Genomic DNA, 13,220 nt, shown 5'->3' with positions numbered 1-13,220 from the left:
GTCGCATAAAGCGAGTCGTCCAACCGGAGCTAGCGCGGAAATCCTTTGCGGCGATTCCCAGCTTCCTGGCAGTTGTGCGCACCTGCGCCTGTATCATTTCTAATGACACTGCACAACCATCCTTGAGCAGGTCCCTCACGTATTCTAGGACCGCCTCCTCAACACGAGGGAACTTGACCGTTTTGGGTCCACGGAAAGCCCGCCGTGTCTTGTTCGTAGCCATCAGCTTCTCGCGCTGCTTCTTCCAATAGCGTATCCTCATTTCGTCCACGCCGAAATGCCTACCAGCAGCGCGGTTGCCATGCTCCAGTGCATAGTCGACAGCCTTGAGCTTGAACGCGGCGGTGTAACTGGCATACCGCCCCATGGTGAAATGGCGTAAACTCGCACAAAAACACAAAGCACGCTACGACGCTGCCGAATTGCAAAATGGCGAACGCCGCAAAGCATGGAATCATGGGAACTCCAACGTTACTAGACTAGGTTGGGAACTCGTCGAAATGCATTCGCTGCAGGATGACTGCAGATCAACCACCAGGCGGCTCCATGTTCGGGGTGCGATGATTAAGCGGGGAATTTAAAAAATGGAATTTTGACCTATAAAATCAGGGGTGCGATCATTACGCGAGTGCGATCATTATGCGAGTAAATACGGTATATGACAGAGAAGACACACCGTGAGTGGTGGCTAGCAACACAGACGACGCTGCTGAAAGTTTGGAACTGGATCGCAGTTCCGGTGATTGGGGGATGACGTTGATATTGTATATAATGCGTTTTAGAAATTTATGATGGTTTTCATTTTTCTATTTCTCATTTCAAGGTAAGAGGGGGTCAACCTATATTTTCACTCAACCTACACAAGGTTTACACGGCACCAAGATATAGAAAAATTTGAAAATATTAGGCTAAATTCTGTTTATTTCACACGCTTGTAATAGTGTGGGTTGCTGTCTCCTTTGCAGCGGCATGTGGTCGATGATACCCTTGACATGCAAGACAACTGCTTCACACAATATAGCTCCAAACTGGAAGGGCCCCGACCACCCTCTGGTCGAATATGCGTTCTAACCTGGTTGTTGAGAGGTGTCACCTTCTACACGAGCGAACGCAAAGATTTTTTTCAGCGGCTCATAAATAGCGGAGTCAGAGTCCTCAAAATCGATCTGCAGTACCATGCTCTTCTTTTTCCCTTCCGTCTCTGAAAAGGTTCCCTTTCCTGCCTGGTCGACTAGCCTCCGCAAGCGAAATTCCCTTCCTCCTCCTATTTTGGTGGAAGCATTGCATGAGCCCGCAATGTGCTTCACCCAGATGGGTCAATGGATGCCGTCTCAGTTGGCACGTCATATCCACGGTCCGACGGGGCAGAGTAGAGAATGGGGAGGTTGGCTTTCCGAAAGCAAAAGCAGAAAACTGATTTCCATTTCCTACTTTCCCGCGTGCACATCACTGGTATTTCGTCGAGACTATCTGCAATACCCAATAAAAACATTAGGCTTGTTTTTTTATTTAAAATTTCCAGGCCCTGCTCAGTAAGCCTTTAAGTCAACCTTTAAAATTCTGAGGCTACTGAAAGTGAGTCATGCAAAATGATGACTGTTTGGCTGTGCTAGAAGTAACCATGCTTCAAGACTGCTCGTAATGATGAGCTGCAACAAAACCAGGCTAATTCTCACATTCTACTAGACCATGACGGAAAGGTGCGGTCGAGCAGATTTGGCACTGCATAGTGTTCAGCATGAAAAGCACAAGTGCTGGCAGATGGCGCCACAAGTACATGCATGCACATTACCCCCCCTGCAGGCAATTCACACAGAAATGGTGCACCTTGCGGGGACTCTTTGGGTCCTCCTTTGGAAGTGCGCCAAGCGACTGTGTTCTCCGTTTCGCTGAAGGGACAACGATGGCCGTGGGTGAATCAGTGGTGTCGAACACATCGTCGTCCCCTTCTTCCTGATCGTTCCCTGCGACACAATTTAGCCAGACGACAGGTATTAGTTTATAAAACAGCCCTAGCACTGGCAAATAATTAAAGTGCCGAAGTTCTTATTCAAACCCGCACCAGTGGAGCCTTTCCCTGTGCTAAGCACATGGCCACAAACCATTCACCATGCTCTCCCTTTCAACTATTTCAGGGCAATCAAATGGACTGATGCCAAGTAATTTTTTTTCTTGCACTCGTCAAACTAATACTAATTCTAGTGATAGTGTTATTCCATTTCTATTTGTAATTTCTCCGTAAATTTTTCTGAGTCATTCTTAGGCTGGCCTTTCCCTCTGCTCCAAGTGGAGCATTAAGTGGCAATATGAAAACCCCCTTGAGCAGCACTTGTTAAATTGGAACGTGGAGGCTTCTCCACGCAGATGCCGACACCGGAGATGCCAAATAGTTTCTGCCATAATTGCATTCGTAGTACTTTCACATAAAAAACTAACTAGAGGGAGAAGGAAAAAGCACTCACTCAGTGCTTTTCATCTTTCTATTCAATAAAAGACACCAGTTCTAACACTGACCACGTTCTACAGCTTTGAAAAAAAAAAAAGAAAAAAATCTATATTTAAACATTAGATGATATGTAAGGTTTAACATTACCAACTGACTCAGCCTATGAGAAATACTGAAGTGTAGGACTCTGCATTAATTTCAACCACCTGGGGATATTTAACCTCTATTCATTGACATCCCAGAGCACACGGGCACCTTTTGAATTTCACATCCATCAGAAAGTAGCCGCCAGGGCCAAGTTCGAAACCAGGTACTCCGGCTCACTAACCAAGCTTACTCAGCCAATACGGTGAGTTCTTTGAATATTAGGTGCACAATACTACAAAACTGAGATGTCAGCCAGACAGTGATTGTTCAGATGTAGAGTTCAGTAATCCTCAAAATACAGCAATGTCTCGTTAATATGGACACTTTGGTTCCCAAGCATACTGCCCATAAAGTCAGTCGTCCGTAACAAGAGTCATGTTAACGAGGCACGACTATGCACACCACTCTCCTACACACGTGAATGTTTCTTGCATGCACCTGAGAAGGCAACTGAAATTGAGAAATATTGCAAAGCTGGCCATAACATGTTTAAAAGTTTGTAATGCATTTACAAAAATTTATTCCGGCACATTTTTGCTAGCAAGGTGCCAAACGTCTCAAACGAATTTCATGACCACCAAAACGATTTTTCAGAGCCACAATCAGGCGTGTGAAAACGTCCAAGAAACAATAAAGCAGGCCTCTTCTTTTAAAGGTTTCATGTTTCAGTTGAATATGGATAGTAATGTTACGTGAGGGTCACTAGGTCCCACATCTGCACATAAATTCACGAGGTAATGACTCAATTTTTAGTTCTGGTCTTTTACCTAGCTCATGCTTTACTCCAATTAAAAATTGTGCCTTTCTGAGTGAAAACCCCCTTTAAATTACCTTTTGAAGAAAACAATAGCAGTTATTACTGGCTGCAACAGCAAAACAACTTTTTATCTGACCCCTACTCTCGAGAGCCCGCACTCAAGGTACGTACCTTTTCCTTTTTCCAATCTCAAAGCTCTTTAACTAGCAAAAAGGTGTTGAACAAACCTAGTTAGCCTAGTAAGTGGGTAGCTCACAATGCTCTATGAGCTTCCATTGTCAATAATAAACTTTGCTTTACTCTCAGCGAAAAACCTGGACTCTTCAATTGACCCTCAGTGAAAAGTATACCAATCCAGCCATCAGACAGGTAAACTTAGTGTCAGTTTCAGACAGTGGACTTCATTTCATTATGTGTCTCTCTGGTGGTGATGTGCTTGCTACATGGAGAAGGAGACAGTCACCCGAGGCTGATATCAAATAAATTTGGTTAATGCATGGAAACAAAATCTAACAAGTCGACGCAGGCACAAAGTACATCAACCACACAAACCTATCATGTGTTATTTGCATTTAACATGCTTACTATAAGCCTAGAAACAGCTTTTAGCAGCAAAATATGATGTTTTAAAGCATATATATGCTTATTCGTCTGCAGGTACTATTCAGTTCAAACCTGTGAACAATGAGAGGCATGCTTTAGCCAGACAAAAATTTGGTTTGGTTCAGTTTATGGGGTGTAACCCAAAGCGACTCAGGCTACGAGGGATGCTGCAGTGGAAGAGCTCCGAAAAGTTCGACCACCTGGGGTTCTTTAATGCGCACTGACATTGCACAGCACATGGTCTCCTTGCTTTTCGTCTCCATCGAAAAGTGGCTGCCGCAGTCAGGATTTGATCCCGCATCCTTAGGCACAAAGTTGAGCGCCCTAACCGCTGTGCCACCGCGGTAGGTCCAGACAGAGGCTAATGCGCCATTCACTAAAGGTGTCCCTAAATTTCCCTATGCGACAGGGATTTGAAAAATTGAAATTGCCAGCATGTGTTTCCTCACCACTGGTGGACTGTTGAGCGTTGCCATCTGGAGGTACAGGGGCTGTGGTCACGGTGGGCGGCGCACTGCTGGGTGGCGACGGGTGGGTGCCCAGAAAAGGGACCAGCGAGTGCCATGGAAAGACAGGAATCTGCTTGCCATCGCTCCAGCCTGAAAGGTACGATGGCACATCACATCAGAAATCAAATGGGATCCCGAGAGGCATTTCAATGTGAGCCATGGCTTTTTTCTTTTACTGACTGTTGCAACAAGCGCCATCTTCCAGCCTCTGCCGCTCATTCATTCATTTTAAACAGAAACAGGCACAGAGAATGTGCATGTATACATTAAACTTTTTTGTCCTGTGCAGACAGCCAAGGCAAAAGGCGTAAACAAATGCCTGACAAGGCCTCAGAACCTATATTGCACATCAAACTAACTGCTGTTCACTCACCCTAAAATAACTTGTACGCTGAGGAAAGCGAATGAGCTTTTTGTCTGTGAGGCCCATCTAAACGTGCCAAATCGATAAATTTAGAGCCAAAAAAGTAAAAATAAAAACCTTCTCAGCAAAGTACAATCCACTATAAAATGCCACGTAGCGTAATACTTATGCAGCCACAAAAGGTAAAGAAACAATTGAACACTACAATGGAAGAGCTGAGAAGTAATGTGCAAAACTGATTGTGTACGATACAGTAACCATTTTTACTTTAAAAATATATAGTTGTTATAAAAAGCTAAGTTTTTTTGTTTCAAGCAGCAGAAACATGAAAGTTATAGGCCACACTTTTTTTACCATAATGCTGTACACAGCAGCAGAAAAGCAAAAACGTGCAGTTCACAAGTCATCTTAGACAACCTAATACTATTACTCTGGCTTAAGTTTCCGCAAGTAGCAGTATTTTTTTCAAGCCAGGCTTGTTTGAGGGTGCGAACATCACAATGTAAGATAGCACAATCACACGACAATATTTAAATATCATAGGCTCTATATAAAGCTAAAAAAAGAAAAGAAACCATGCTAATATCACTCTGAAGGGAACAGCTCAAATAGCCTTTTCTCAATTTACTCTATAACTCCGCACTGAAAATTTTGTGTAAAAAGTAACAATAGAAAAGCTAGCAAATTTATCTTGAACAATTTGCATATCCACAACATTTAAAATATAAGCTAACTTAGTCAAGATGTCTGCCTATAATTCAGCAATAGTGAAATCTTTGCAGAGCTCTCCATTTTTCAGAGCTTAGCTTAGGTTAGTTGAAACACCCTAGATGTATTATTAGCAACAAATGAAGTGCGTCCTAATATTTCCCTTAAGTACGCCCTCCTCGTCTAGGTCACATTTTAGCTACCTTGTAGTGTGTGTTTCATTTGACGCTAGAAAAACCAAACTTAGGACTCCTTCGCACAAAGAACGGCGAGCAAAAAATAAATAAATAAATAATAGTACGCAGCACTATGCATGCTTCCTTTTCCTTTGTTTCTTTGCAGTCCTAAACGTTTGCACTAACTGTTTTATAATGAAAAGCCTAAATATATACTATACCTCTCAAGTGATACAAGCCTGCTGCAAGCAGGATGCCATCCGCATGCATGCACTCAGCTTCCAGTCAGTCCCTTTTGCTTATTTAATGCTTATCGAGCAAAATCTTGATGATTATGAGCACGCCTGGTACAAACTGGCAAAATTCCCCGTGCCAAAGTGCACTGTGTGCAACAGGCCAAAATTTCGGTACGCACCCCCGTGCCCTTACACGCCACAAATGAAGTGCCGTGAGTGCACCCGTGGGTGCCGCTGCCGCCCTCCCACCACTAATGACATGACTGTCAGGAGCACGGCATGCACCGTGAGCAGCGACTGGTGGAGCGTGGCGCATACTTTCGCTGACGCTGTGGTCACCAGTCACGCAGTGAACGCCAAGAGCACTAATGGGCGGCACGCATTCTGCACACTGCCGATGCTGTTATCGAGAGTCAAGCAGTACACACCACAAGCAGTGAGCAATGGTGCAAAACCATACTCTATCAACCATAATAAGGTCTACATTAATGCATTTCCCATGTTTACGGAAGCGAATTTGTTGCTTTTAGAACAAATATTTTTGGAGACACTGGGAGATTTATGCCATCAATATTCCACTACATCTGAGATTTCCCTAATCCTTAAGCCGATTTCCAAGCAGCAAGTGTGAGTGTAGTCTGCTTCCTCCCAAGTAACATATGTAAAGTGGGGTCACCGAGGCACTAAAACATGCATAATCAGCCTTTTATCTAAGTGTGACTTCTAGCGAAAGGTGTAATTATTTGAGCAAAGTGCAATGGTGAGAAACCCAACAATTGTGAAAATCTTTTTGTTGTATTTAAAGAATATTCTGCCCCTCTCATACCACGCATTTGCTGGTCGCCTGTAGAAGTGAGGCAAGGACTTCCATAAAAAATGGTGAGTCTCGACACCCTGACTTCAAGCCATCAGGCCATGCACCCAATGCAGAAATGAAACCATTTGCTAAATGGGAACATACGCTGTTTATACGATATAAATTTCGTAAGAGACATAAATAGCGCGTGCGTATGAGTGCCTTCTCCCTGTGGTTGTCTTATTTGCGCAGTAAATTTTTAGTAAACATAAATACATCATCATCATCATCATCAGCCTGACTATACCCACTGCAAGGCGAAGGCCTCTCCCATATTTCTCCACTTAACCCGGTTTTGTGCTAGTTGCATCCACTTGACCCCTGCGAACTTCTTTATCTCATCCGCCCACCTAACTTTCTGCCGCCCCCTGCTACGCTTTCCTTCCCTTGGAATCCAGTTTGTTACCCTAAGCGACCATCGGTTATCTTCTCTTCACACTACATGTCCTGCCCATGTCCATTTCTTCTTCTTAATTTCCACTAGAATGTCAATAACTTGAGTTATTTCTCTGACCCACTGTGCATGCTTCCTATCTCTTAATGGTACCCCTACCATTTTTCGTTCCGTAGCCCTCTGAGTTGTCCTCAACTTAAGTAGAACTCTCTTGGTTAGCCTCCACGTTTCAGCCCCATAGGTGAGTACAGGCAAGATGCAACTGTTGTATACTTTCCTCTTGAGCGATGCCGGTAAACTGCTAGTCATAATCTGCGAGTGCTTGACAAATGCGCTCCATCCCAATCTTATTCTTCTTGTTATTTCCTTTTCATGGTCCGGATCTGCGGTTACTACCTGTCCTAAGTAGACATATTCGCCTACTACTTCCAGTACTTCGCTACCTAATGTAAACTGCTGTTCCTTCCCGAGGCTGTTGAACATTACCTTAGTCTTCTGCATATTGATTTTCAAGCCTACCTTTCTACTTTTCCTGTCTAGGTCATCAATCATTATTTGCAGTTAATCCCCCGAGTTGCTTAGCAAGGCAATGTCATCAGCAAATCGCAGATTACCGAGGTATTCTCCATCTACCCTTATCCCTAACTGCTCCCATTCCAAGTCTCTGAATACTTCCCCTAAGCAAGCTGTGAATAGTACTGGGGAGATTGTGTCTCCTTGCCTAACACCTTTCTTTATGGGAATTTTGTTACTTTTTTTTATGCAGAACTATGGTTGCTGTGCAGCCACTATATATATCTTCCAGCCCTTTCACGTACGGCTCGTCTACCCCGATTTCGCAATGCCTGCATCACCACCGAGGTTTCAACTGAGTCAAATGCTTTTTCGTAATCAATGAATGCTATGTATAAGGGCTAGTTATATTCCGAGCATTTTTCTATCACCTGATTGATGGTATGGATATATACAGTGCCAAATAAATCGCAATAAGTGAAGCTCGTTAATCAAATTCTAACCATATTTCCTCAAATGCAATTTAAAACAATAGAAATAAAAATAATCCAAATTAAGTGCTCTTGCCTACTTTGGTTGTTAGTATAATACAAATATTTAATACATTCTATGTCAGATATTACACGGGAATCTGGTTAGTCAATAGTAACCCTGGCAACTTATTGTTCATCCCCACACATTACTCTGCAGACCCTTAAAAAAAAAGACCCCCTGGACGCTGCCATAATCCTCACTGAACTAAGCACAATCGAAGTGTATGTAGGACTGGTATGCTCCAGTCAAGAGAGGTGCTTCAGCCTCTCCTTTTGTCCGACGCAAAGTTTACACCTCAAGCCCATAACTATAACGGGATGATGAAGTATCAATTGTACGAAAGCCAGCTTGTCACACCGTTCTTCAGTTTTGCTCTTATATTGGACACACTAGCCGTTTATTATTTTTTCTGTTTTTTTCCTTTGCTTTCCATTGCATAATACCCCTGGGTATTTGAGGGACACATAAATGAACTTAATGAATCAATAAACCTGTTTGTTTGTTTTTTTCCCCCTTATTTGTCACTGGTTCCACCAATGCCATGGCCAGCATTCATTCTCTGTAACTGGCTCAAAACCAGCAAAAGCAGAAGCATGGTGTTGCTTCAACCAATGACAGAAAGCAGAAAAAACAAACTAGAATGAAATCAGAGCTAAATTATTCTTCTAAACCAGCCTTGATACATTCAATTACAGGACTGAATCATATGGAAAACGATAAAAAATGTTTTGTGCATTCAACTCTTCGGCCTGTGGTGCCCCAAAATAATTTCCTCCCGTCAGAGTGAAAGCCTGCAAGCAGTAACAGCCACCTTTCATGCACATTTTTATTAAGCCATAAAAAAGATGCGAAAAGCACAGCAATGACAACTTCCAGTCTTAGAAAATAGCATAAGTTAGATTAAAGTTACCCCTTAATTCCCACAAGCATTAAATGTGCAGGGTACGATAAGACTTCCAGAACAAATAAGCTCTGCTCGCTATATGTGAAAAAGCAAAGCATTAAAAGCAATATGAAATAGAGATGAGAAATATGCAACTCTGAAGCTCTGCTGAGAGGTAAAAACACAATTCCCAAGACATGTCATACCGATACCATCATTTTTCTGCAAAAAGAGCTTCCCTTGGAACTCACAATGCACAATAACTGGTTTAATGAACCACTAAGATTCATAGTCCTAAACTGAATGCCCAAATGCAGAGGCCTACAATGAAAACATTAAATTTGAATTTTTTTTTTTCCCTCGAAGTGTAGCAAGAACTATGAGATCACCATGCGACCTTCCAAAGGAACGATAAGACACTTGCCTAGGAACACAACATGTAAAAAGTGGACATGTGCGAGGCTATAACAAAATCAAAAATTGTGCAAGAACCATCTATAGACCGAAATGATACTATAAAAAAATGTGGGTAGCTGCAGTAGCAAATGCATGAGACAATAGATAGAAGGCCAACACATGACCTTTAAAAGTGTATCACAGGATTGTCTTAGGTGTACTTTTACTAAGTGCATTAAATTTAAATAAAGAAAGGTAAAGGGGGGAGGGCGGGGGGGGGGGGGGGGGGGTGAATTGTTTTCTGTGCTTAATGGTACAACAGGTAGCAACTACAAGTGTTGCAGCAAGGTCCTTTCACAGGCTAGGTCATAATTGTGCCAGAAGGAAAATGCACAAGTGAGATGAGATATAACACAGGGTTTGTGTCTTTGTGCCTTGTTGTACTCCTTTCTTTCTCCGCATGACAACTTACATGTGTAGATTAAATTAGACTTCACTCGAACTCTTTCCCTACTGCGCTCATTTGAGCATCGTTAGCCTGCTAACTATAGCTACGTGCAGCGATTCCGGAGCCACCTTGTTGCTTACGGACATGCTGTGCTACCTGGCATGTCATCAGGCAACTTAAGTTAAGCTTTTTATGTAGTCTTCTTTTCTCTCGTGGCACATCTATTAGTCCACTAACAGTGATTTCCTCGACAATTTTGGGGCCTTCCACATTGCTCATGGACACGCTGTGCTATCTCGCATGTAATCAGATGACTGAAGTTTTGTTTTACAGGTTTGTTTTCTCATTTCACTTAAGGCGTCATCTTTTTCACGCATTCCGAAGATAGGAAGTTGAAAACAAGAATGGCCAGCTTGAAAAGGTTGCTAATCTCAATCTTTTCGCCTAGTCTGCGGTTTACTTTATTGAAACCCTGAGCAGCAGTGAGTCTGAACAGGCTGCCTTTACCATTAGAATTTAGTTATCACAGCTATAACAACAGAAACCAGGGTGGGGCATTGATATTAGCGCTCCTGTTAGTTTTGGTTTAGTTGTCCGCCTCATATTTGTGCGTCCAGCCTTTATTTTACACCAAGAAAACTGTTCAACATGGAACATTTTTTTTTTTTTCCACAGGTAGTAGCTATAAGAGGCAAACATTTTGTTCACTCCAGAAAAAGTTTTACACATTCTTTCTTATCATATACAAGAGTATTTTTGCAGGCTTTGTTCTATCTTTTTTTTACCCTCTTGTTCTTGTCTAATTAAACTTTGTGTAACTATGCAAATTTTGATCATCAAACGCATACACCTAAAAAGCGCATTTATATAGCTTCCATTTCATGTGTTATATAAAATATCAAAATTGAAAGCTTTCGTACAAAAGAAAAAAGAAAGTCTACCAGAGCCTAAAAAAAAAATAAAAGTCATTTTCCCCACTGTAGGGGAAGAGTTAATGCCTGTATGTGCATACTGTTATCTATTTGCAGTTCAACTCTTCAGGATGAGTGCAGAGGTGAAATCGGAATACGGGTAAAATTGGTTTTACTGACCAGTCTAGAGATTGGACCATTTCAAATTAAAAAGCAAATGAAAACACACAATAAGCATGGGATAGTACAAGAGTGTGAAAGATGTTTTTAATACCAACAGGGTATCAAAAGCAAGTAAAAAAACAAAAACCCGTTCTAGAGTTAACAAAGACATTTGAATCTCTCAGTTTTATTTTTTTATTCAATTGACTCATTACCTATATTTTGCACCAATTCTATTTTCGTTTTGCATCCAGTAGTTTTGTGGACTTATCCCAATTCGAACATCCCGTTTTGACATTGCTCCCTTTTACTGCAAGATTTAGATACACCTATGTGAAACACATCATACAAGCTATGTTAGCAAGGTGCCCCAACAGGACAAAAAATAAATACTGCAGTAGCTTGTGAGGTAAAACACTAACTTGTTGTCAGAGCCAAATAACAGCCTGTTGATCTCCTTTCTTCCTCGGTAAAACAGCTGCTTCTTTGTAGGCGTTCCAATCCAGTGTAAGCCAGCACTGCAGGAGCAATGTGGGCAGGAAAAAAAAATATATATATATATGTGTGTGTACGCTTTGGTAGAGCTGGCCTACCGTGATCCTTTAACTGTATACCTTTAAGAAATTCTAACGTGCAAAGAAGATATGTTAGTGTTAATATAGAAATCAGGCTTAACTGCATAAGCATTATACTTGATGGAGAACAAATGTAGAGAAGTATTGATGTCTACGAGCCAGGACAAAACATAATGCACATATAACATGTTAAACCTGCAAAACGAAAATAGCCGATTGCTGCGGCAAATGTAAGCTCACGAGGCTCACATGCTAGTTTCTGCTGAGTGAGCACAGACTTTTTCCTACTGGACACCCCGAGACACAGCCCATAGTTATGGATAGTTTTTCATCTACCTTGATTGCTAAACAGAACAGCACTGCAAAAATTAATTTGTGACTTCTGCTAAAGCATGGCTATACTGCCAAAAGCAAGTAGTGCTATCTAGATTCACATAATATATATATAAAGAAGTGCAATGTGAACCAATATTGACATTTAAAAAATAGCCTTAACGCCACAGGTTGGGGACTAAATGTGAAAAAAGAAAAAGAAACAGCATTGCCAATAAACCAAAATATTTTTCTTTGTTGCATGCATGACACCAAGTGAAAACCAAGCTGAAGTCGTGGACTGAATATGACGCAATGCTGAAATGCCTATATGCTGTTCTGCTCTGTTAGTCCAAATTAAAGAATCCTGTTGAAATATTGAGCTTTGAAATACAAGAAGTTACCCTCTCCTCCTCCTCCTTCCCCTCTTCTCTCAACTTAAGTGGTGCTAACTGTAGTCCTATTATAACCTCCTTGGGCGAGACAATGTGCCTTTCCTTTCATTGTAACTGCCTCACCACCCCAGACCGCAACATTCACACTGCCTAACCGACTGTGCTTCATTCCCGCCTTGCCTGTCCCAATCCATCGCACTGCACAAGATGTATCCAATTCGAAAATTGATCTCATTCTGTCCCTACACTGTGGCATTCCCATGAGGTGCTGCTACCAAACTACTACAAAGCCTGTTTCGGCATTCAAACTGTTCTCCCGCAGACTATAGTGAAGATGATTTCTTGGGATTGTCCCTTTCCGGCATAGCACCAACGTTCGTACAGGCAACTTGTCAAATATTATCTCGAAGTGTCTAGCATTGTTTTCATGAAGTCAGTTATGCTGACTACATTTAAGATTTCCGCTGCACAGGATGGTAGGGCCATTTTAAGGCAAAAAGAAAAAAAAAACAATATATGTATATATATATGTATATATATCACAGTTCTAAACCAGTGAATAGAGGTATGTGAAATTCCCTGGCATGTCTTGGCATTGTTGTTTGGTGCTGTTACTTTATTTTGCTCTGATGCGGTAAAATATGTTTTTATAAACGAAACTGTACCAGAGTTCCACTGCAACGACACCTTCTGATGATATGGAAAATGATTATTTAGGCACAAATATGCTTGAGAGAAGACTGAGGCTTCAAATATATGAGAGCATGGAAAAGTGTAGCACACATCAATTCCCCCTTAATGCTTTCCAGTGATTCATGTCGTTCGGTTGTGAAATAAGAAGCCCTGAATAAAAACAAACTAATTTTATCTCGACAGCCGACCATAATGAGCCTGA

At 41.8% G+C, this 13,220-nt stretch overlaps 1 protein-coding gene across 6 annotated transcripts in view; it reads right to left on the bottom strand.

The window, feature by feature from the left end:
- The window catches only part of cic (Putative transcription factor capicua), an 87,564-nt gene that overhangs the window by 55,024 nt on the left and 19,320 nt on the right, over nucleotides 1-13,220 (bottom strand). For 5 of the 6 annotated variants that reach the window (XM_084606665.1, XM_084606666.1, XM_084606664.1 and 2 more), the window contains exons 3-5: nucleotides 11,466-11,561; nucleotides 4,403-4,552; nucleotides 1,828-1,964 (exon numbers count right to left, since the gene is read on the bottom strand). In XM_084606665.1, the coding sequence (XP_084462791.1) occupies nucleotides 1,828-1,964; nucleotides 4,403-4,552; nucleotides 11,466-11,561 (383 nt within the window). The remainder of the gene's footprint in view (nucleotides 1-1,827; nucleotides 1,965-4,402; nucleotides 4,553-11,465; nucleotides 11,562-13,220) is intronic. The other variant, XM_084606668.1, reaches the window with a different exon arrangement.

Source organism: Amblyomma maculatum, chromosome 6 (assembly GCF_055883805.1).
Source record: "Amblyomma maculatum isolate TAMU_Amacu chromosome 6, ASM5588380v1, whole genome shotgun sequence".
NCBI lineage: Eukaryota > Metazoa > Arthropoda > Arachnida > Ixodida > Ixodidae > Amblyomma > Amblyomma maculatum.
The sequence above is the reverse complement of the archived record's forward strand: the minus strand, read 5'-3'. Positions and strand labels throughout refer to the sequence as shown.